The 24282-nt window shown below is 51.2% G+C and overlaps 7 protein-coding genes and 1 pseudogene across 8 annotated transcripts, besides 1 other annotated feature; 5 read left to right on the top strand and 3 right to left on the bottom strand.

Annotated features, from left to right (window-relative positions):
- Positions 1-760: 760 nt before the first annotated feature.
- On the bottom strand, positions 761-1525 carry NCS57_01056100 (uncharacterized protein; the record flags this gene model as incomplete). The annotated part of the gene is made up of 1 exon (XM_053060304.1): positions 761-1525. The coding sequence occupies one exon, from the start codon at positions 1523-1525 to the stop codon at positions 761-763; it is 765 nt and encodes a 254-aa protein (XP_052910698.1).
- Positions 1526-2244: 719 nt separating this feature from the next.
- NCS57_01056000 (Aa-trans domain-containing protein) lies at positions 2245-3749 on the bottom strand (the record flags this gene model as incomplete). The annotated part of the gene is made up of 3 exons (XM_053060303.1): positions 2245-2295; positions 2350-2933; positions 2984-3749. The coding sequence occupies 3 exons, from the start codon at positions 3747-3749 to the stop codon at positions 2245-2247; spliced, it is 1401 nt and encodes a 466-aa protein (XP_052910697.1).
- Positions 3750-5336: 1587 nt separating this feature from the next.
- NCS57_01055900 (Non-specific serine/threonine protein kinase) lies at positions 5337-6896 on the top strand (the record flags this gene model as incomplete). The annotated part of the gene is made up of 1 exon (XM_053060302.1): positions 5337-6896. The coding sequence occupies one exon, from the start codon at positions 5337-5339 to the stop codon at positions 6894-6896; it is 1560 nt and encodes a 519-aa protein (XP_052910696.1).
- A 720-nt stretch (positions 6897-7616) lies between these two features.
- NCS57_01055800 (BZIP domain-containing protein) lies at positions 7617-9300 on the top strand (the record flags this gene model as incomplete). Its single annotated transcript, XM_053060301.1, has 3 exons — positions 7617-7690; positions 7746-8498; positions 8550-9300. The coding sequence occupies 3 exons, from the start codon at positions 7617-7619 to the stop codon at positions 9298-9300; spliced, it is 1578 nt and encodes a 525-aa protein (XP_052910695.1).
- A 1432-nt stretch (positions 9301-10732) lies between these two features.
- NCS57_01055700 lies at positions 10733-11852 on the bottom strand (annotated as a pseudogene). The gene is made up of 2 exons: positions 11202-11852; positions 10733-11149 (listed from the first exon to the last, which is right to left on the bottom strand).
- Positions 10733-11852: a sequence feature.
- A 7194-nt stretch (positions 11853-19046) lies between these two features.
- Positions 19047-19680, top strand: NCS57_01055600 (uncharacterized protein; the record flags this gene model as incomplete). The annotated part of the gene is made up of 2 exons (XM_053060300.1): positions 19047-19307; positions 19384-19680. The coding sequence occupies 2 exons, from the start codon at positions 19047-19049 to the stop codon at positions 19678-19680; spliced, it is 558 nt and encodes a 185-aa protein (XP_052910694.1).
- Positions 19681-21986: 2306 nt separating this feature from the next.
- On the top strand, positions 21987-22370 carry NCS57_01055500 (uncharacterized protein; the record flags this gene model as incomplete). Its single annotated transcript, XM_053060299.1, has 1 exon — positions 21987-22370. The coding sequence occupies one exon, from the start codon at positions 21987-21989 to the stop codon at positions 22368-22370; it is 384 nt and encodes a 127-aa protein (XP_052910693.1).
- Positions 22371-23286: 916 nt separating this feature from the next.
- Positions 23287-24129, top strand: NCS57_01055400 (uncharacterized protein; the record flags this gene model as incomplete). Its single annotated transcript, XM_053060298.1, has 1 exon — positions 23287-24129. One exon carries the CDS (start codon positions 23287-23289, stop codon positions 24127-24129), a length of 843 nt encoding a protein of 280 aa, XP_052910692.1.
- Between the last annotated feature and the right edge of the window lie 153 nt (positions 24130-24282).

Raw genomic sequence — 24282 nt, 5'->3', positions numbered from 1 at the left:
GTCTCGTAGGCGGGAGAATGAGACCAGCTGGGAGACTGATCCGAGGTGAACAAGGCACGTTGAAGAGGGGAGAGTCTGGTCTCGTCGAGGCGAGGCTGGCGACCGCCACCGCCGATCGGAAGGTCCGGTGGCTGGTGCGGCGCGCCAACAAGGCTGAATCCTGTTGTGGCTGATGCATGCGCTACTTAGGGGCATTCACTTAGATACAAATGCAAGCCAAACTTGAATGCTTGAAAATTTCCAAAGTATCATGGAGGTTAATGAGGGGCAGGCTGCCTTGAAGGAAGAATTGTTGAGGCAATGGCGGTGCGCATCGTGATGCGACTGATTGCAGATTTGATCACTGACACAGGTGACCCTTGCGCCCTTGAATGAATCGATAGCATGTTATCTTGATTCTAGTTCTCCGATGGCTATCTCGGCCTTCCTAAGCATTTTAATTCTTTCATTATATCCTTTGAGGTTACCAGGTCGGCGGGTACTGGGTTTCGCCAATGAACAAGGCCGCAATGTCGAGCAACACGCTGAATGGCCTATTCAACCAGGGCATATTTGGATATTACACATACGTTAAAGAACTTTGCGAATTTTAGTTGAGAGAATACTTAAGTATCCGGAATATCTATTGATACTATTCACGTACGTCGATTCACTCCTCATTCCAGCGCCCAGATTTAAACACGTCGAGATTGAAGGGTGCAATACCTGTTTTCCGAGCCCCTGAATACTTGTATACGGAGATTCATGCCTGATTCCAGGTTTATTCCCTTCCATACTTGAGTTTCTGTCGTTCTTCCACAAGATCCGCCACCTGTCGGGCCCTTTCCGTTCCAAGACCCCGGAAGCCCTCGATGACGCCGGCACGGTCTCCAGCTGGCTCCTCCTGGCTCATCTTGAACTTTCCTTCCATGCGCTCAACCTTGATCTCGACTCCAATGATCGCCTTCTTCAGAAGCTCGGTATACTTCGCGGGAGCATCGGTCACTTTCCAGGCCTCGGGCCTGCCATCCTCGCCGGTGTGTTTCATGATGTTGACCTCCATGTGCCTGGTAAGGGCGTCGATCTGCGAGTTGAGATAGGCAGAGGTCTCCTCCGACTTGGAGTCGACATAGACGGTTGCCTTTCCATATGCCTGCACAGCGGCGTAGTTCCATGTAGGAACCACCTTTTGGGTCTTGGGCTTTGTCTCGGAGAGAAACTCGGGAGGGATGTAGGCGTGAACTGGAGACTGAAAGAGGACCAAAACATCATGTTCCAGCACGCGAGTGGACTTTGTAGTGGCTTCCTCGATTATGGCTTTGCTCTGGGGGTTTGCCCTGGCCAAGTGGCCTCTCAGAGTTCCAAGCTCCGTCTCGCTTGATTCATCTTCAATGTCCAGAACAAAGGGGATGTGACTGGTTTGGAGGTATGGGAAAGCCCCTGAAGGCGACGAGATGACTGTTGTGAAGAGACCGAGGGGATTTTCTCTGATAAGACGTCGGAGAACCCGGAGATCCTTCTCTGCGTGAATGTCGCGAATGTACATGATGTGGTGATGGCGAGGGTTGGTTGTGTAAAGTGAATATTGGCAGATCGTGGAACGTGAACCTAGGGCGAGAAAGAGATTGGTTTGAGAGCCACGGAAATTTCAATGTCAACACCATCAAAAGCGCAAGAGAGGAATATGGGACGGTTTATATGTCTTGATCAACGACCCTCTTCAGTGTCCTCCAAGCTAACATCCCCAGGTAAACCTGACCTTTGGAAGTCCCTTGATTGGCCACCCTTACCTGTCAGTGAGTTCTTGACGGACAAAGGGTGAAAGAAAAAGCGGAACGTGCCAATATGCAATGTGAGTGAGGCGGCCCGCCGTATTTTCTGTCGGGCTGTTGGCTGTTGACGCCTGAGTGGAACATGTCCCTGGTGACATAACGATATGCTTAAATAAGGGGCCCGCGTATGTCAACAATGGACGAGTGTCGTGGGAGGACAAGAATCTGACTACAGCCCGGAGGCGGATCGAGGAGCCGCCAGGGTTGATGGCGGGCCGCAAGTTCCGCCAAACTCGAATTGTTGAGGAGGTATCATAAACTGACTACATGGTGTATATACGACACGTATTACAAAAGCCCTCAAAGACAAAACCATTGCTCATCCTGCAAAAATCAGGTATTCTAAACCAATTCACCTTGACAAAGAGGTCATATGGGGCAAGATAATCCCGCCGCTTGGCATCTCAGTCATGATGAGGTACTCGACACTAACTCATCGGCATGAGAAGGGCCTGCTGATGGAGCCTGAATCAAACTTTTTGATCTACCAGGTCAGTTAGCTTACAGTACCTAGTTAAGTGATGAGAAGTGAACTCACGATTTCCACCACACTGGCGTAAGTACCGATGCAAAAGACGGTGACGCCCAGGACGAATACGGTAAGGTTTGCCATCGCCGTCCACAAGTTATGCTTTTCGTGCCATTTCCCTTCCCTCAGAAGGTAATACCACATAATTGGAGGGATATAGAACGAAGTTCCCGCGACGAAAAGACAGCCAGTCAGCGATAGGAGTTCCGAGAAGAAAGGGATCGCCTCAGAAATAATCCAAGCGACAAGGCTAATGGCAGTGACAACTACTATCCAGCTAATCCATCCTTTGGCTGTATTGATATAACGTGTGATAGAGTTTTTATAGATTCTCCCATGAATGAACCGGGCGGCGACAGTTGTGTTGATGGAACCCGAGATGTAGATGACTGGGATCGCGAGGCCAAAGGCGATCTTTGAAATTAGGGGACCAGCCGAGAGCAACGCGGGTGACTTGACGTCCTGTCCAACAAAGACGTAGATAAGGGACCCGGTAAGCGTGTAAATGGTGGTCTGGACCACGCCAAAGGTCGAGATGGACTTTGTGAAGTCCTCTGGCGTATGCATCTCATCCATGTAGGATATTTGTCCAACTGTGCATTCCAAGTTAGTATAGTAAATGGCCAAGGTTTCAGGAACTTACTAGCAAACGCATAGGCAAAAACAATGTTTGAAATTGCAACAAAAGCCTCAGCAAGGCTGATGTTTTCCTTGGGCCAGGCAGACCAGGGATTCTCTGGCTCAGACGACTGCACCCCTGTAGCTATGACTGTGATTCCGATAGCAATCAGAATAGAGGCAAAGTCGATATAACCCAAGATGGCAACTTCTGAGAACGAGGGTGGGATAGCGAGGATCAACAGGATAATGGCCGACATGACCCCGAAAACCAGAGAACACACATCGCTTTCTGTCATGGTGACAAAGGCAATTGTGCCCGTTAGGCAATGTGATCCAACAACTAGAGTAAGTAAAGACACAAAGATGACACTAAACAATACATCACCCCACTTCCCCATCAGAAGGGTTCCCACATCGACATAACTCTTGGCCTCGGGGTACTTGAGCTTGACGAGGCCGATGATATAGCTAGCATAGATAGCGACGAACCCGAAAACGATCGTGACAATGACTCCCGGTATCATCCCCAGCGTTGCGTATGCTCCGGGGAGACTCAGACTACCAAGGGCGATGGCAGTGACGATGAGGATGACAGTGAGGCGCTTCCAGCCCAGACGATGAAAGTAGGCATCGCCCTGGGCTGTCTTTTCTTTCTCAAGGTCTAGGCCCATGACTTGGCCAAGGGCTTCGTCAGAGTTTCGACGAACAGCTTCGATCTTGTCCATGTCTGAGATGTTCTTGTCGTCTGAGGAGCTCTCAGGGGCAGGAGGGGTGATGTAGTGATCCATGACGACGATATTAGGTGACTGATAAAGAACTGCAGTACTTATCGACATGCAGCGCAAGAGATGACTTTTTATAAGCTTTTTCAGAAAAGCCTTAAACTTCAAGACAAGCAATAAGGCGTGCAAGTCATGACAAGGCGTCCAATGCGAGTCTCGTTATTCCGTGATCCTTGACGAAACCCCAGACTGCGGGTCTCCTTCTTCCCCACGGGGGATTAGAATCTCCCCACAATCTCCACAAGAGTCTCGTGTTGTAACGAGGAGAGCGTTTTTGGGGCATGAGTTTAGGGGACATTTTTGGTTTGTTTGTGTACCTCGTTGGTTGGGAGAAGTTGGACGTGGTCGAGCTTTAGCACCACGAACTTCCTGGTGGTAAACAACTTTGTAGGGTGTCTTCTTATCTATCAAAAAATGTGAAAAAAGTGCTTGATATTAATATCAGGGGAGAATCTAGCCAAGTCGGATGACCGGGCCCCAGAAGAAACATCCGCTATGACCCATATCCGCTGGCAGGGACTAGGAAACTTCCCATATAGGAAACAGACTAGTAATGATCAACAGACTATAACGTAAAATATCTGTCAAGAAAACCCGCTCTCGTCTGTTTAGGCAGGTGAATGTGTCTTGAGGCTGTGGATGTCTCTGAAATGACTTGTTTCTGCCTGGTTATTGTGTGGTTTGAGGTGTTTATTTTACTGCTGCAAGTGGAGAGATCAGATTTCAATGGGTCTCTAGTTCTGGTAAAAAAAAAAAAAATCATCATCATGATCAAAGCTCTTCTGAATGAATGAAAACGGACAGATGCAAACATGGTTAGGTCATGTTCTCTTTCTCCACCAAGTTAAAATGAATGCCTCAAGCCATGGGAGTTGACCCTTGGGGGATACTCATCCCATTGGGTATGATATTATCCCTCTTTGTTAAGTGCTTCACTTTCCTTCCCGCAAAACAAAGGATGTATCGGGAATAGTAGCAAAGAACACGGTCTTGATATCCTCCTCAGACAGCTAGTCACAGGAGGGAACAGAGTTTCTAACAGATGGCCAACTCAATGCTGCATTAACGCCGCGATATGGCATATCTGCCTGCCAGTACCTGGTGAACTTTATCCCCGAGGAGCCTATCTCAGACCACTTGACTCAAAACAAGTGCCATCAAGTTCAAACTTTGAACCCTGCCCATCGATAAAGTGAATGTATCCATTAAACTCATTCACGGCAACTTATAGTTTGTACAAGGCCCTGTAAACACCAACGAGGCTGTGCGCTGCGAAACAGAACTCTATGCAACAAACTCTATAAACAATAATAAACAGAGCGTCTCCTATTAGCATTCCATTTCCTCCCTTTTTCCTTCAACAAACAGAGAAGGCCAAATTTTTCCAAATTATTACTTCATTTTACAGGGCATGTTCAACAGCCAGCCCAATCGCTTCTCGCATCCATTATCCAACATCACAAACAGGCATCAGACTCTGTTCGCCCACTTGCTCATATTATTTCATCGACCACACACAAGCTCCAGACTCTGATGCAAAGAATATCATCTCAGTCCCAAATGTCTTCCGCATAACCATAACTCAACATCACCATGGAGGGACCCAGGGGTGAGGTCAGAGACCACACCCTTCACGCCACAAACTTCAACGAGGTGTATCCCCTATACCCCTGGGCTCGCAGAGAGAAACGTCTAGCAATCTTTTCAACTTATCCACCGAGACATGCCCATCGCTGCCCCGCTGGGGGTCATCCGGTCCTGCTTTACCAGTCCGACAGATCCTTTAGCTGGGACAGTATACAGGTCGTCGGTTTCCACGTGGACACCGCCTTTGGATATCACCAAGGAATCCGAGAGCTGTACAAGTGCGCCCGAGAAGTTTTCCGGAGCCAACCAACTCGTTTATTTGTGCATGGATACTTTGTCCATGGTTCTTCTCTCGAGCGGTGGGTGTTTGACCGATCTGGCATGTACTGCTCTGGGTCAACACCTTTTGACCCAAACTCGATATGGCCCGGCACCATTATGAACCAGTTGACTGTCGACGTCGTTAAGAACTACCAATGGATGAGCGACATCGAGTTGGGCGTGAATCCAAGCGTTCGCTATGATGTTATAGGGAGTTTTATTCCGGCTCATGGTTACTATCCTCAACCCAAGCTTTACCTGGAACGAACGCCGCTTGTGCATCCCAGGAAGATCGTGAGCCGATGCACCATTTGCTACCGAGCAAGGACGTTTGGTTCCGAGTACGAACATGTGGTCAAGTTCTCATGGCGGTCGCGATCCCGAAGCCCGGAGGAAGAGATGCTACGGCTTGCCAAGCAGCGAAACGTCCAGGGAGTGGTGCGACTGGTCAGCTATCATGTAGTTGATGGATCATCCAACCTTTGTCAACGCTTGCAGCTTATAAGGCACGGGGACTTCCCACGTGCTGATCCAGCGGCTACGCTGTCAAGGGACTTGGACATGTCCTGCCTGGTTGTCACCCCGTCCGGACGTCCCATATCAAAGTTCGACGACATCCCAGAGCTACTCGAGGCCTTCCGCGATGCCCTCAAGGCACATCGTTCTCTATACTTCGACGGTGGGATTCTCCATCGGGATATCTCCACTGGAAACATTATCATCCCCGATGTTGAGAAAGAAGGGGAACCGCGGGGAATGTTGATCGACCTTGACCTGAGCAAAGAAGTAGCAGATCTCTCCGCTACATCCGAACAGGTCGTTGGGACCAGACCCTTCATGTCAATCGACTTGATGAAACACGGACAGCACTCGTGTCTTCATGATCTGGACTCTTTCTTCTTCGTCTTTCTCTGGGTTGTCATCTGCCGAGACGACGAACCCTCATCTGAGAGTGTGCTCGACGGTTGGAGCGACGGAAGCTTTGATCACCTAGCAAGAAGAAAAGCCAAGGACATCTCGTTAGACAACTTTCACGTCCTTGTATCAGAGTTCCCGCCCTTGTTCAAGTGTCTCAGCAGGCTAGCGTACGAGCTGCGTGACATGGTCGATACCCCGTGGAAATACATTTCCCACCCTGGGCAGAAACGCCAAATCGAGCGTCGGTATGTTGAGATGATTGGCGCGTTTGAGGCGGCGTTGGGTGACTATATGTCGGGAAAGCTTGGGGAGGTTGAAGAGGATTGAGCTGGCGTTGCGATAAGCCACTACTGATGAGTAGGAAATTACAAGGCAAATGGCACGATAGGCATAACAACAAGATCAGCGGGTAGTATAGGGTTATCGGGTTCCACGGGGCCAAGCTACCAACATTTGGTGGCAGAAGAGTGGCATTGTATATGTTGTCTCCGCGGGCAGATGTTCGTCATACTATTGTATTAGATTGTCAAACGCAATCCGTTCAAGTCTAGAACATTGATCCAGGGAGCCGTGCATGTGCTTACCCCCTCCTGCAGATGGTGACAGCCCTTGACAATAGGGCGCAACGCCATGGCATGCCACGCGGTGGGTCACTCCCCACGAACCATCCATCACGATCCGGGGTATCATGTACAAGAATGCGAGCAAGAGGTGCTATTATTACAGTCTTATCCAGTAAATGCTAGAGCTGATCCTTATGGCAGCCAAGTATTCACTGGTCTCTTGCTGGGGGGCCATAGTTACCAGCCAACTCGTGAGTGTTTCCAACTAACAGCCAGGATGATGGCCGTGGCCGAGTCATCCCATATGAGCCTGCCCATCTTGTACAACTCCGGCCGGCGGCCTACCTGGTCCCGGCCCGGTATGGCATAACACCAATGAAAACTGGGCCAGCTATCAAGTATAAAGGCCAGGGTCCAACCAGGCATGTACAGTCATGGATTTATCTCGTCATCGTGTCGTTACACTCTTTGTCTCACTTACACCATGGCTTCCACGAGGGCATCGACTGATGACCAGCATGAGCCCACATCATCTGAGCTGGACAAGAATCAAAAGAGGTTTGTCTCTATCGCATCTACCTCTGTAGACATTCGCTTATTCTTGCGTGTCAAGGAAACTCCGTAACCGTCTCTCCCAGCGCGCCTTTCGTCGAAGACAAGCCGAGTATCTCAGGGATCTGAGGAATCGAGCCGAAGCCTCGCAGAAGCCAGACAATGAGAGAGTCGTCGAGCTCGAAGAGGAGAATGGCCGTCTACGTGCTCACATCACCGAGCTACAGTCGCGGTTGGAAGGTGTACAAGTCACGCTTCAGATGATAGCTTCATCATCTTCCAAGATTCTTGGTCGATCTGAGAGTTCTCTGCCTCGTCAACCACGGATCGAAGAGAGAGACTCGGAACAGGAAGAGAACGAGCCATCAAGGGACGAATCTATTACTGCTGATAAAGCACAGTCTGACTCAACCCCTTGGCCACCCTTTTCTTCTGCTGCCCTCGAAGCTATCCAAATCCCTGACCTGTCCTTCCCAACCGACGTCGATTCCACCATCGAAATTCCAATCAGTGATTCCGTTCAAGCAAGATCCAACCTGATACGCGACGTCATGGGCAGCGTAGGCCCAATCGACCCGAACCTATCCAAGTCCCCCCTACAGCTGCAGAGAATACCGAATATCTGGAACTTTAATTATCAGATGGGCAGCCAGTCATACATCGATGCCATCGAGTCTTGTGCGTCCTCCAGACCCACGAGCGGCTTGAGATGGGTCGATTCCAACTCGCCAATCTCGGACCACATCCAGATCTTGAAGAGATTGTTGTTGACCAAGCTGAAGCCGACGATTCTCGATAACCGGTCTTGCCAAACGTGAGTCTATTGACCTCAAAAGCTAACAGTTTACGCTTACATGACATATAGGCTCTATCAGTCTGTCTCTACTGTACTGGCCATGTTCAACAGCGTCACTCGCCCCGACGTCATGAACTGGTACGCAAAGACGAGGTTCTTCCACATCATCGAGCTCACTGCTTGGCAAATCTTGCCCTGCTCCCTCACCTACTCGAGAGTGCACGAACGGTATCGACCGACAGAGCTTCAACTTGGTCTACAAGGGCAGTACCCCTGCGTTGTCGACTGGATCCCTTTTGCGTCGATACGAGATCGGATTATACAACTCCATGCCGCCAACCCCTGTGTTGACCAGATATTCTGCGATACCGTCAGCGCGTACGTCGTCGAGTCTACCCTCTCTGAGCTGGTAGTAGGGGGCTCCTTGATGAAGGTTTACATCCGCGTAACAGACCTCATCGCAAGCATGGCTCTCCAACAAGGTGAAGGCGAAGGCATAGACAACATGGCATCCCTCCCAGCACCTGACATCAAGACACTCTTCTCATCCCCCGAGTACGCGTATCTCGCCTTCAAACACCTCAAGATGGACTGCGGAGCCTCGTACTATAAGATTGACCCCGTCTTCTTCAGCAAGTACCCCGAGTTGTGCGATCCATCTGACGATATTGTGGCCTCGGGGGTGCCCCTTAAGCCGGGGACACAGACGACACTTACAAGCCCCAACTACGTCGACGCCATGACAGTTGCGACTTATTGTAGTTTTATCAACTTTTCCTTTGACGCGGCTACGGCACTGTCTCGGTTAGAGTATGTCTAACCAATGTCCAGTCTTTCAATTCTAGCGATTTAGAATTATCTATATTGGCGTTCATGATGATCACTCGTTCTAGTGTGCAAGGATATTAGATCAAATACGTTCAAAATACTTCATTACACAAACCTGGTTTCAAAGTTCTAGAAATTACAAGATGCATGCTTACACGTTTGCTCAGCTAGAATGCAGCACAGTGAAATTGCAGATACCTATACAATAACTTGGTCCACCTAGCTTCCATGATGAACTCCACCAAATCATGACTGACGTAAATGCGCCGCCGGCGCGAGCTTCGATATCGGACCGGCCGCATGCAGCATTCAACTGACACTTCTCCACATTGTGTCAAGTTGTGCAAACTGCAAGACATGGAATCATCCCCCCTGCTCGGATCTTACTCACCAAATCATGACTAGGAAACAATCCACAAAGCAGAAACTGCCAATCAGGAACGCCGCTGCCAACGATCCGCTGATAACGGAGGGCGTCCATGGCATAGGGCGCTCAACGTCGACAGTGAGGCGCCTACATCGACACTAGGGCGCGCTTCATGTCGATCCAAGGGCGTTTCTTCTCCACAGCTTGGCGAGTCACGCATTGTATGTCTCAGACATCTCCGGTGCGAACGGAAGTAATACCATGTGAATTGGTTTTCCTCATACAGGCTCTTGATGTAAGTGAGCCGAGCGTTGACCTTTGCGTCCTAGGTCATCAATATCTATTCGACTGCATGTTTAAAGTCTTGTAGTTTCTAACCAGTATATCCTCAAACTATCAAGAGGCTCTGCTAGAGTATCAAGGCTTGGTATCAGTTTGTTCAAAACCTATCGCTGTTTACATTAGTTTAGTTTAGAGAACGAGCCATGATAGCTCAGAGATGAAACTTGGATAGTGTACATAGCATTGTCTCGAGACAGGAAGAATCAACGGTGACATAAAGGAACTCTGAAGCTACACTCTCGTCCCAGGGTCGTTTTAATAGAGTATCATATCTCCTTGCTCTGTGTATACAGATACTCTACACGCGAACAGAGTTGCTCGTCACTGGAAACACTCGGTCATTGACAACTGGAGGTGCTCAAACTAGGTTCTTATTCCATCGTGGCCCCTCATGAGTTGCCTTGTCCCTGACATACGAAATTGGATTATTCGAATCCGGCATGCTCGCCTCCGAGGCATCTCGCCACCCTTCATGTTGGGTAACGACCCGCTGACATGAGTGAACCAGAAATGTTGGAAGTTTTCTTCTGCTTGATACACGTAAGATATTTAAGAGAGCATGTGCAACAAAGAAGCATATCCGACAGGCCAAGGTATATTCCCCAAACTAGTAGCTAATGAGAACATCTCTTCGGTATTCAGATCCCTATAATTACAAACCGATGTTATTTTTCTGATATTGAGACAACAATCCGGCTTCTCATATCTGACATATTCATTTCATAGGACTGAGAAAGAAGTGGTCGTTGGTCATGGCCGTAGCCCGAAACTTCATCCCAACCTCGATCGTCCCCTCAGTCCTCGGTGCGCAGAGCATGCCAAAGCTCGGCTTGAACTTGAGTCCCGGGTCGATCCTTCTATACTTCATCAGCTGATTCCAGGGCTGTCGTGGGTGCTTCTCGGCCGTGTCTGGGTCGACATTGGGTACGTGGCATCGCAGGCAGCGGCATACGACGTCCATATCAAGAGGCTTTTGGTCCTCATTGATCCGTAGTGATTTCCAACCATCCTCGTTCCATGGGGTGCTTCCACGAATGATGATGTTGGGGCGGAACCGTTCAATGTCAATCTTGTCTTCACCCGCTTGTGTCAGTCGCTCGTTGAGCTCAGTGATGCTCGCCATGGATCCAACCTGTGTATGTTAATGAGGAAGGTTACTTTGCCACAACGTCAAATCAACTCACCAGTACAGGCATCATGTCAGCAAATTTGGTGGCCTCAGTACGTCCCAGACGATGAGGCGCTCCACAACCACGCAGCACACGAGGTGTCGGTCCCTTGTACACTAGACGAACGTCCATCTTGAGGAATTCCGATATCGGCTGGGTGAGACTCGCGGGATATTCCCAAGCGTCTGTCTTCTCGCCCCAAATCTCGGCCTTACTCAGCTCAGCGTTGCTTTCCAACCATTCAGTGCTCGGATGAGCCGGTATCTCAATCTTGTAATCATGAAGAGTAATAGTAAGCACGTCTGTATCGGAATTCCAAGCTGTGCGGATGAGGGTCATGTTTGAGTTCTGTCGGATGGTGATGAATTCACGGTTCACAGCTGACATGAACATCCAGTTGCGGTCCAGGTCCAGGCCGGTGCGCAAGAGCTTGGCAGACTTGACTTCGAAGCCGCGGCATGATTTAACCGGATACACACGAAGGCTTATAATCTCGTCAGGGTCGGGTAGCGGCAACGAGTTTGATGCAGATTGGCGGCGGAAGACAATGAGGATGAGGAGGGGCAGAGTGACTGAAGTCACAATGAAGAGAATGGACGCCAACGAAGGGCTCTCTGCAAGATCGAGGAGTCCCATGGTAATCTTACCAAAGGATGACAAATGGGACTGGTCGTTGTAAGAAGAGAGAGTTGACGTTGAATGGGATGGCGAAGCGGCGAGTTTAAAGCTCCGCAAGCGCCGAGCTACGGTGGAGACTTGGCCGTCATTCCCAGGGCGCAAAGTGGCATTGGCCATTCACTTTGAACATAAGGCGTATTATGCATGAAGTATACAAGCCATCTCTACAGATCTGTCAAGGGGCCAAGTAAGCCCAGTTGCAGATATCAGACTGACTTGACAACTAGCAACATCACCGCCAGCACCATCACCCCGGTCAGGGCCGTTCTAATCAATTCGAGCACAACAGCATTCATGCCCCCATGTTCTTCATCTCGAGACCATCTTGGGCAAATCGGGCACCCCTACGATACGTATCAGTCCAGAATTACCTGTAGACTCTTGCTTGGTCCTCCATAACTAACAGAGACACCCGAGCAGGGCCAACCAGTCGACCGATCGCCAGGACCTAACGTTCTAACCGAGGGATCCGGCGCTGGTGCTCTATCTGTGCGGAGTTACATAAGTAAAACCTCACGTAAGAGTGCAATGATGGTCGCGTCCAGTGGGCCATTCAAGATATTGAGCCAGCGTCGCTTACATATCGAACCACCTCGGATGCTAAAGGGAGAAGCTTAAGCCCTACAGGATATTAGATAATCGTTTTCTAATGTATACATGTACAATTGGTTCTTATCATCCGATTTCTAGCTATTTGTGAAGTAGACTTCAAGTAGATCCCCATGGCTGGCATACTCCGAGATGTGATAGGAACAGTCAACGAGGAAGTCGATTCGCATCCTACTTAGTAAAAGCCAGTCACAATGCAATTTCATAAAGGTTTAAAAGACTAGAGACCTCATTTCATCAAACCTCATAGCTTGTATGGTGACTTCTGGCTCACAAAGGTAGAGTCCACCTAACAATGCCGGAGAACATCGCTTTTAATGAAATACTAACATCCATACGAATGAATTCCGCTTAGCACCACAGTCAAATATCGCCGAGAAATTAAATTGATAGGTCAGAATCGGTACTTCCTAACAAAGAATGCCAAAGTCGTCTGTCAAAGAACGAATAGTTGAATGTCACTGGAGGCCTCAGATCCATACCAACCAGGTGCCTAGATACGAGCTACTCAAACTCAAACGATAAATCCAAATTGATCGCAATGTATTAGGATTCACTAAATACTCCAGTCAGTCGGGTGTCGTACCAGGCAACACGGTCCGAGACATATTGGTGCAGGCTGAAACATCTTCAGCATTCTTAGCGACGTCGTCAGCCAAGGGAGAACTGACTTACCAACAAAAGCCATGACGTGGCACGCCAGTTCCCCTTGCATTAAGATCACTGATCGTCTATCTCGATCGTAATGTAGTATTGCTCCCTCTGGTCATCCCAAGAACTTGGAATCGCTGACACCATGGGGCTTGTCTCGCCTCACTCTTGTTCCCTCCGTTCTTACACATGATGAGATATGCGGGAAGCTCTGGCCTAGTTAATAAATTACATCAGGTCTATTATTAGTCCCGTGGTCTATGTAAATGCGCCGAGATAGTACACTTCAAGGATTTCTAGACATCATCCAGGTGATCTAATAGTTACTTGATAGATCAACTTGAACATTGATATGAGCGTTTGGAAAACTTGGTGGTTAAATCTAGAATAAAGGATAGGAATGAAACTGTTGATAGAATTAGAATAATTCATTCCTGGTCTTTTCTTAAGACACTTTGCTATCATTGATCTGATATTTCCTCTCTGCCGAGGGCCAAGTGATCTCAACTCGTCGATGACCAGCAAGCACTCTCTCACTCGCCTACAGGCCTTTTGAGACTCTCAGAGTCCATATAGAAATAGTTATCTCAGCTAGTTGAAGTAGTAGGGCAGTTGCCATCACTCATTCCAAGGGCGTTTCATGTTGCAAACGGTTGACACACTTGTGGCCTCAAAATTGATCAGTCATCATGACCACCAGGACTTCGATTCCATTGTCAATGTGCTAAGCGCTAGGGCCGTTGCCATCTGCTACGGGCCTGTGTAACAGGCCGAGGAGACTAAGGCTGCATTCGGGGTCGCCGCTCACCGGCCTCATGGTTGGACAAAGGGCCAACTGTCTCCAAGGCAACAAGACCGTTGGCAACATCGCACAAGTTGCCCGGGCACGCGGGGCAGAGACACCAGAATAGCAACATGATGTAAATGAATTATATAGAATTTACAGAAATATGACAAGAGGTATTCTGCAATTACACAGTTTTAGATCTATTTTATCTGCCATTTTATCCATTATTAGACTTCACTAACTACCTTCATGGGAGGATATGCCAATGCCTTGATGCTGGTGTCTCGTTTTCCTTGGCCCGGGTACCGGGCTGTTCGCGGTTTCGCTCGTCGGAGAGTTGCAACGGGATTGAGTTGGTTGTCTTTAACATCAGATTTGAGTGCGGATTGGCTGGAGGTGACAGCCCGCGAGATAAGATTGAGATAAGAAACGGCGGGGCACAACTCGACAAGCCATAGAGCCTTGTGTGCTGCCTCGTCATGCAAAAGAACAGGTTGCGAAAGGTGTCATGCTAAAGAGACACGGCCGTTGTCGGAAGGTCGAGTCATATCGGCATGACGCATGTTTGTCTCCCAAACGTTGAAAGCTGAACCTGGATCCATCCAAAGGGAGGCTCATCATGAGACTAATCTTCCAAGGACAAAGCAAACAAGCAACTGACATCATCTCTCCCTCCCGCTCCCGGATTGTGGCGCGCGGGGTGGCTCGCCTTCTGTGACGGAGTTCCGAGACCACCCCAGCCTCAGCCCAAGGGTGGCTCCGCGTGGGCTGAGCTCGGACTTGCGAACGAGAAGCGCGTTTTTCTTTTTTTCTCCGCCGGGTGAGACAGGCCAGTCGAATCGGCGTGAGGAGCGCCGTAGCCGACGAGACATGCCATAGGCCGTCCGTCGGAAATGGCGGTGTGGCGATGAAGAAAGATGGCACGCGGTGTGTATCAAATCATAGCTCGTCTCATGTCTGGGGGGAGGGAGGGCACAACTCAACTCGACTCGTGAGTGATGAGGTTTTTCTCTTTCAACACTGTGACTGGACTGACTGATGTGTGCGTGCACTCTTGTGCATGGTCCGTTCAATGCAGAGATCACGGATGGAGGATGAGGTCTTGATGTTGTGACTGGTTGCGCCGTGATGCAGCTGGTCATGGTGGTGAGGAGGCTTGGAGGCTTTTCCCCCTCATCGAGTGTTCCCTCATGGAGTGATCTCTCTCGCACAGTCTCTCCATCGTGCTCAACATCTTTCGTGGGGTCGAGCCGGCCGTTCACTCGATCCAGTGGGAGCACCTGTCAGTCACCTTGAGTTGTTCAATGCCGAGACCATGTTCGACAACGTCCGAGCAATGCCTGAGACTATGCAGGGATCGTTCTGCAGGGCGCCCAAACGGGACATGATCTCTGTGTCTTCAGGGTAGACAGGATTGCTTCGTCGGTCAGCGCCCGTGTCTGGGCTGTCGCAGACTTTGAGCCTGGCAGGTTTGACTTTTGCGGACAATCCAGTGCAGAGTTGCACCATCCAAGCTCTAGATTCTCTCAGGCTTTGCGCTAGGTGAACTGAAGCACAAAGCATGGCCATTTCGGGTGGTAGTCCCGAGATCTGGAGAGTTCAGGGACGAACAGTTCTCGTATGGACCACACGTTTGACGGATCGGCGTGGGCGAAGCCCTCCCCTTCCAGCCCTCCCTTCTCTTTGCTCCCCAACCCCTTGGCCCGGACGACGAGGAACAAAGAAGCACCAGGTTTAAACCTCCGCTAGCAGGCTCACAGCCTACCCAAAATAGATAGTGCCATCGGCCAACCCCTCCCCGCATGATGCTCTGGCAAATGACACACAGCGCCCGGGCATGCTCGTGGCGTGGTGGACGGGACAAGGAGGGAAGCCTGACGAGGCGCTTGGACGGGGGAGGCCACGATCAAATCATCAAAGACCAGTCCAGTGGCAGGGCATGATGGATCAGTGGTGATCTAACCGAGATCGATTGGATGTGTGCGCCAGAGGAGGCGGTGGTTGGTGTTGGCCAGCGAGCAGCACCAGAACTGCCAGAGAACAACCCGACGGCATTCGAGAGGGTGTGGTGCGTGCAGCTGCGGCGGCGGGCATGAGAACCCGTTTGGCAAGGCGGCAAGGCGACCTCTCTGGCGCCCTTTGTTTACTTTGCCGCCGTCGTCACTCCTTATCGCAAACGCCGGGCTTTGATCTGATCGTCGACGGCGAGCGATAATCGTTGGCGACGGGACGTCCATGTCCCAGCGCACGCACAATCTCACCCGTCCTGCATTGGCGATGCACCCGCTGCACCCTCTAGGGTTGATCTTGACACAGTGAGTGCCCATACGCGGCATACAACACTGTACCTAGACGCCCGCGCTGCGGCCGCTGTGGCCGAAGGAGTTCCTGCGTGAAGGTTGCGTGGAGCGTGGGCCCTCCAGGGCGCCAATCCAGGGCACACAAGAGAGAGCGTCCCATCAGAATCCCTTGCTCGGGCAGGGCGAGTTTACAGGGTGCGGGTGCGGGTTGCACGCAGAACCTGCAGGCGTGGGTTGGGTATGGGATGAGACGATCCGTTTCTGGCGGACAGCAGGCCAGCTCAGGTACCGCAGGCGATGGCTAGATCCCATCCCTGGCCTTGCCTGGGTTACCCGTGATGGTTGTCAAATCTGAGAGGCTGGTGGTTGCTGTTGTTAAAGAAAGAAAAGGTCTGGGCTTTGCTTTGTCCTGCCACTCGATCTGGCATCATAGCGCTACCCTACACTACAGTACACGGACAGTTCGGCAACCAACATCACACGGCACTTCCAGAAGCCCCAGAGATCAGAAAGCGACAGTTCATCTCGCTCTCTCTCGATTTGCCTCTCGTGGCGATGGCTTGCGACGTCCCAGAATGGTCCGACTTTCTGGGGGGGCACAATCAACGGCGTCCCATTCGGTGGCTGTCCAGGGCACAGGGTCGCGATCTGCAGAGCGTCTCCCGACATGTCCACAATGACAGAATGGCACAGTGCGAGAGTGTCCAGGACCTTCGTCTCTTCCCTGTCAGCCCGCCACGTTTCCAATGGACCCATGCCCAGACGCCGATTGACACAACTTTGGGCCTCGTTCGCCCGGCGCTCATTCACTGGCACAAGAACCTGGAAGGGTCTCGAGGCCGCCAGTCACGGCCGGTGCCAGCCCTCCATCAGGTGGCCCAGAAGCCGGGAATTGCTCCACGGGCTGCCCACAGTGTAGGTCATGCACCGTGCTGTCCATGGCTAGTGCTCACTGCCTCAGTTGGAGCGAGCACACACAGACACACCAAGCATCCCACCGCAGCCCACTCGCCATCCATCACACATGGGCTGCATCACCCCAAACCTGGCAGCCCAGCAGGGTTCACCAGTGTCCGGCGCTGGAGCTCAGACCGCGATCGAACGCGAATGGATGTTTCCTTGCTTGCTCGGGGCTGGGCTGTGGGCGTCGGCACTGCAGCTCACCTTACCTCGCTCACGGCCTCACCTCGCGCTCTGCACGATGCCGCTGAATTGGCAGCGGCAACGATAGCGGGATGATACACTCGACCTCCCTCTAGATCGCATTGGATATGTGTGCCGTGGTAATCAAAGATTGCGGGGCACCAGAAGTCAGAAGTCGCAGACGAGAAACGCAGTCCCGTTCCTCTGCCTCACGCGCACTCGCAGTGGATAATAACAATTTCAGAAAATCAACAAACAAACCGTCGAGCAATCCAATCAAGGCCCGCGACGGGAGCGCTGCGCCAGGGGAAAGCGCCTAATTACACGGCTTCGAGGGCCCTGAAAGCGCTCTCAGAAAGGGGCTTGCTGCACTAGCACAGGGGAATTAGAGGGGAGCCGGGAGAGCACGCGGCCAAGACGGTGCCTGAGGATGGAATTCTCTAGACGGCTTGCCATCTCTCACCTGACGAACGATGCGAACCCCTGGAAGCCTGCCTGGCAGCCCTGTTGTCGGATGTTCCAACCATGGCAATTTTGGGGACGGGAGGATTGTGGATGGGCTCCAGGTCGTCAACAGAGGCGCACGCTTGCACGGTCTAACAGCTTGGGGGAACAAAGCTGAGAACCAGCGCCCATTCAGAGCCCATTCAGAGAGGCACCCAGCCCAGGACAGAACCCGCTGGAGTGTGCTGGGGGCACGCTTCGGCCAAGCTGGGTGCGGTCAAGTGACAAAAGACTGGAATGGGGAACCCCGAGACAGCCGCGTCGACCTGGCACTGGGCGTGCCGGAGTTGGAGGGCATGGCCTGGCACGAGGTCGGGTAGCCGCTGGGTTTCGGATACCGCACGTCGTGCATGCCAGCCCGGCGAAGACCAGGTATCGTCAACAATGGCTGCTAGCAGAGGATGGAGCTGACCCGCCCTTGGACGCACCAGCGACACCGTTCAGAGGTTTCGACTCGTCACTGTGCCGCCTTCAGCAACCCTCCCGGCAGGGACAAGGGTGGCCTGTTAGCATGCCACCAATATTACACTGTGGTACATGCTAGTCCCAAAGAGAGTTAGCTCCCTGTACGTCAACCCAATCATAACAAGGTGGCAAAGCAGGCGGGGCGGGCGTTTGCGGGCAGTGATTCGCTAAATTTGGGGCCCACCCTCATCTCCCTGTCCGGCAAGCGGTTCGGGTGGGTCTTAAATGTGGGTTTTAGTGGGATACTCTGTGGATCCCCTTGTCTAAACGTCCCCAACCAACAAAACCCGCCGCCCGCCGTCCCCGGTGCGTCCTGCGTCCTCCCACACTCAGCACCTTCTTATCAAAGCCAGCCGTCACCTCGCACCCTCACCCCTCGTACCTTCCTCGCCTCGCTTCGCTTCGCTCTACTTCCCACAATTCTCCCCCATCCTCCAAAAACATACTTCACCCAACAAACCTGCTTCTCTTTGCATCTTGATCCAAAAAGACGATATTCCCCTTTGTGACGCCTCGCACTTTATCTGTCCATCACCAACGACGATAACGACGACTTGCTCAAGCACATACTTGCTGTCTGTGTTTATACCTCGACTCAATTAATCCCGCACCAACTCCGAATTCCCCTCCACGGCTCTCCAACTTGGCGCAGTCACATCTCACCCGGACGTCTTGGACTTTGACAACACATCTTGAAAGCAATCACGCGACAACAGAATCATAATGTCTGCATACTACCACTACAACGCTCACCCCGCGCACCCTGCTCCCGTGTCGCACAACCACCATGGTGGCCGAAATCGCAGAGCTCCCCGCTTGTCCGTCTCCCAGAATGCGCAGCGCCAGTTCCGAGGTGTCCGCAGCATGAAGGAGCTCAACGAGTCGGCATCACTGTCTGCCTTCCGCAACAAGTTTGAGACAAGTCGATCCTTTGACCTTGAAGACGACATGGAGTTCTGCCCCGGTCTGTTGACCGAGAGCGACGTGAGTTACCCTGGCGCAGCGCAATCCGCACCGTCGCACGCGCATTCGCATTCGCATTCTGACTCACCCTTGGCAGTTGGTCTCCATCTCCAGCTCATCTGAGCGATCCTCACTAGCCAGCAACTCTCCCGACTCTTCTCCTACGCAACACGTCAACACTGTTGCTCCTGGCTTCTCACTCAACTCGACCTCCCCCGCCTTCATCCCTCCTAGCTTCCACACCCAACAGTCCAGCCTCAAGCTCCACCAACCCTCGGCCACCCGCGGCCGCAATGCCATCCCCATCATCAACCCAGCTACCGGCATCACCATGTCGAGCCCTCCCCAATCCGTGTCACCCGGCCGGATGCAACAGCCGCTCCGCGGATGGTAAATGGTTCCGGACCACCCTGCATCGCTGCAGGGTTGGCCCGAGTGTCGCCTCCCCGGAGGTGCATCTTGAACTGTAAACTATGTCCATTCGTTCTTGGCAACTGTTCATCTTGGCGGGCACACCGAACGGCCGAGGCTTGATTTTTGGCATCATCTTCTCTTACGGGCTGGGTTCCTCGAGGCTTTGGATCTCCGCTTGACGCGGTGGTCCTTGCTGTTGGCTCCAACAATACGACAACCACGACTACCACATCCATCACTCACATTTCTACCTCACCTGTACAAACATCCTTAATCAACATACCCCCCTTGTTTCAACCGACAAGTTTCAATGAGGATACAACTGGCGCGGCATGAGAAAGATCGATACCATTTTCGGCTTGGGTCACTTCTGTTTTTTGCAACAAATCAAATACCTAGGGTTTGGGTGTCCGCCTCGCAAGTTGAGGCTGTCTGACACGAACGGGGCGTTTTTTAATCCGCGGAGTTTGCATTTCAAGACGACATTGCATCGGTGTTTGACGGCACGCGGACGGGATTCTGATTTCGGCATGGGCAACTGTTTTGCTTTTACACAAAAGGGACGCAGGGTTGGCGTCCCTATACTAACCAAAATGTCTTCTCCTCATCGCGGTCATGGGTTCATGAAGTCATCAAGAAGAAAAAGAACAACATAGAAGGAGTGCTTTTCACGAGCGGGGTCTTTACGGGTGTTTTGATCGGTCGCATCTGGGAAATATCTTTTGGGCGGGGTGGTCAGGATCGGATTGAGACGAACGGTGTCGGTGCTTTGCAACAACAACTACTACAACAACAATGCCGTCCCTTTGAAGGGGGATGGAAAATCTGGGAAACCATCGGGGAGTTGGTCGAATTTTCGGTTTGATCCCGCTGCTGCAAATGAACGGGAAAAAGGTCCATTTCTGCCCATTTTCATCCTTCTTTGTACCATTCTGGGACAGCCTATATATTTGTCCTCTTTTTCTGTTTCTGTTTTCTTACTTGATATTGGTCGGGCTTCTTGAGCGGAATGGACGTGGGCTCATCTTGCTTTGGGGGACGGAGTGCTTGGGAGCGTTGCTTGGCTTGCTTGGTCTGTCTCGTCTCATCCAGGGAAGACGGCTTTTTCTTTACTTGTTACATGTTTGTCTCGCCTTCGCAAGCATCTGGAGTGTTGGGTGGTGGGAAATGACATGATCAGAATCAGTTAAGTTTAGTTGCTGGGATGGTTTTTGGGATTACGGAGGCCCTCGTGCCTGGTTTTGCACTGCAGCGGTAGACTGCAATGTGTGGCTATTGTTAACTGGGTATTGGCGCTGTCTGGTTGCGACGACGCGGCTTCAGAGCTGCGAGACGAGAATACACGATTGTTCAAACATTTGATCTTGCCATTTGTTGTGAATTAGACTATGACTGAACCGTGACTTGGCCACCGTCACTGTTACTGACTTGTATATGCGTCTTGGTGTTGCATGTGTTGGTGTTGTGAAAATGAAAGACATGTGAAGGTGAAGAGTATTATTATCTTCTCTAAAGGAAGCCACAAAGGTATGTACAATAATACAACAATAATAATACAATAATGAATAAAATAAGTACATTTTACTTTTATTAGAATATCTCTCCATTGTTTTATCACCATCGTCATGAGCTCTAAGAGGAGCATGAGCTAAACCCTGCCCCCTTTGATGTCTCGTGGAGTATGAGGTTTGACATCAGCAGTCAAGCAATTCATCAGGCCATTACAGGGTGATGAATTAACAATTGATCTGGTAATGGCTTTCATCATTCAAAAAGGGATTGGACTCTGGAAAGATACTCCTTGCCTGGCTATGGAACAATTGCCTGGTCAATAGGGAACATGTCCATCCCCCACATGTCAAAACCAAGCTTTCCATCATCACGATCATCGTAGAAAAACACGCTCAATTAGCGTCGGCTCAACAAAAAAAAAAAAGAACTCAAGCGCATCACCGAATCGAAGCTTCCATTATCCTCGGCAACAATTACGATCGATCTGCCCCCGATTGGCCCGAGCTAACTCCATGGGAATGAGGGAAACATGAAGAGTGATGATGATGGTGACGTCACGGACGTGTAAAGTCCCCTCTCTCCACCGAAGACGTAAAGAATGCGCCCGGGGTAAAGAGGTATTAAGCTTGGATGGCTGCCGCCTCGTTGCTGCAGGTGATGATTCCTTCTCTTCTTCTTCATATTCAGTGTCAATTGCGTCTGTACAATCCACCCTTTCGGAGATAATCTTGACATACAGCCACACGCGACGTACATACAAACAACTTCAACAAGATGATGTCAGCGAGGTCCATCATGACATTGCGCTCGGCGCACGCCAGCAGGGTCGTCCTAGGACGAGGCTTCTTCATCTCAACCTCTTCACGATTCGGACTCAAGGAGTCATCGACGCGTACGTCTCCCTCACTCTCTCACAAACGCGCCGCTGACAATGTCGACCCCAAAGCAGATACAGACTTTGACAAGCACAAGCAAGACTCCCTCGCAAAGCAAAAGAAGGGGACAGGCCACTGGAAGCCCGAGCTCGCGTCCGACAGCGAAGAGGCCGTCAAGGCGGACCGGTCGGCTAACGAGCCTGCCAAGGATTTGCAGGAGAGGACCAAGAGGGCTGCTGAGGAGACGGCCAAGGCCGGTACGAGCATGAGGGATAACATGTGAAGTGGAGTTATTGGGGACCACCAAGGTTGTTCACAGGGTCTGCCGGAGTTGGAGGTTGTAATGCATACAAGTCTGAATTGAATCACCTTTGATCATCATGTACCTGAGCACACATCACACATTTCATGTCGTTTTGGCCATTGAGGGGCAGTTGATGCACACGATTATTGAGCATTGGAGGGCACTGCCATGTTGGTTTGCCTTTAATGGAACCATACTTCTATTCTTCATGGCGTGACATGGTATTTCATTGGTATGGCAAGCTCAATTGCGCAAGGTTTCTCAGATCGCCAATAGCTTTGGGTACTTGTATAGAAGATGCTAACCGCCGTCATTCACCGGGGGGGAAAATAACATACCACAGTATCATTCTCGATTAATATCACACAGATAAAGAAAGCGGATATTAGGCAAGAGAAACTGACCATTCAACGCGCTATTGAGGCTACCTTTCTGTAAGTTCTCCTGGGGATCAGTTGGCGCCTTTACCAGACAGCTCTCTTGGAATAGAGTGGGCGAGGTGTAGAGTAGAGTCGAATCCCTCATAACCTTATTGTCCTGATGTCAAGATATAGTACCTCAACATTGTAAATTAGCTAAACTGGCATTAAAACTATCCTCTCACTATACATAATTAATTAATCCCCCCTCAAACAAGACATTTCGCCCAAAAACCTCGTGAAGACTCTCTCATTCAGGGTAAGACAATGCCAACGCAACACTCCCGCTTTTATCGATAAGCAACCCCTCACTAGCTCGAACCTCGATCCCAATTTATTTCCTCGCCGGTCTCGGTGATAACCTCCGAGGAATCCGTCCCAACCTCCGCCTCTGCGCTTCTTCCCCTCCTTCCGGGGCTTCTCTAGCCCTTGCATTCTTCTTCCCTCTGACGGCAAACCCCCCAGTCGCCGGCGCCATGTCGACTCACCCGTCCTTCCAGTCCGCCCTCCTCGCCGGTGCGCTCGCCGGCACCACCGTCGACCTCTCCCTCTTCCCTCTCGATACCCTCAAGACTCGTCTACAGTCTTCGGCCGGTTTCTTCCCCTCGGGCGGTTTTCATGGTATCTACCGCGGTATCGGTTCCGCCATTGTCGGATCTGCCCCCGGGGCCGCCTTCTTCTTCTGTACCTACGAGGGTGTCAAGGGTCTGCTCGCGAGGAAGGGTGATGATACTCCCGTGTCGAGGTGGAGGGATCCCCTCGTCCATATGGCCGCTGCTAGCGCTGGAGAGATAGCTGCTTGCTCCGTGCGAGTTCCGACAGAGGTCGTCAAGCAACGTGCCCAGGCCGGTCATCACGGCGGTTCCTCAGGCGCAGCTATCCGTGCTATCCTCTCCAAATACTCGACCCACGGCTTCGTCTCCATGTGGCGCGAGCTATACCGTGGCTGGGGCATCACCGTCTTCCGCGAGGTGCCATTCACCGTGATTCAGTTCCCCCTGTGGGAGGCCATGAAGGCCTGGGGTCGCCGCCGTCGTGGTGGCCGTGAGGTTACTGGAGCTGAAAGTGCCCTCTACGGTAGTATGGCGGGCGGATTTTCAGCAGCTCTTACGACACCACTCGATGTGCTCAAGACAAGGGTTATGTTATCCAAGGAGAGAGTTTCAGTCGCAGAGATCTTTGGCCGCATGGCACGAGAGGAGGGTATCCGGCCATTCTTTGCCGGTATTGCTCCTCGCGTGACATGGATCTCAATCGGAGGCGCCATCTTCCTGGGGAGCTACCAATGGGCCATCAACACCATGTCTGGTCTGGCATGAAACCAGATCATGTCCAAAATCTCGTTTAGACCTATACCTGTATGATGTGACGCAGCAAGCAAGGAGTCAAGAGAAGGGCTGGATGGTATAAAATGGGGAATAGATGCTTGTTTTTCGCGCTAATGCTATCTACTACGCCTCTGGGGCATCTGA

Source organism: Fusarium keratoplasticum, chromosome 8 (assembly GCF_025433545.1).
Source record: "Fusarium keratoplasticum isolate Fu6.1 chromosome 8, whole genome shotgun sequence".
NCBI lineage: Eukaryota > Fungi > Ascomycota > Sordariomycetes > Hypocreales > Nectriaceae > Fusarium > Fusarium keratoplasticum.
This window is presented reverse-complemented; position numbering and strand designations above follow the sequence as displayed.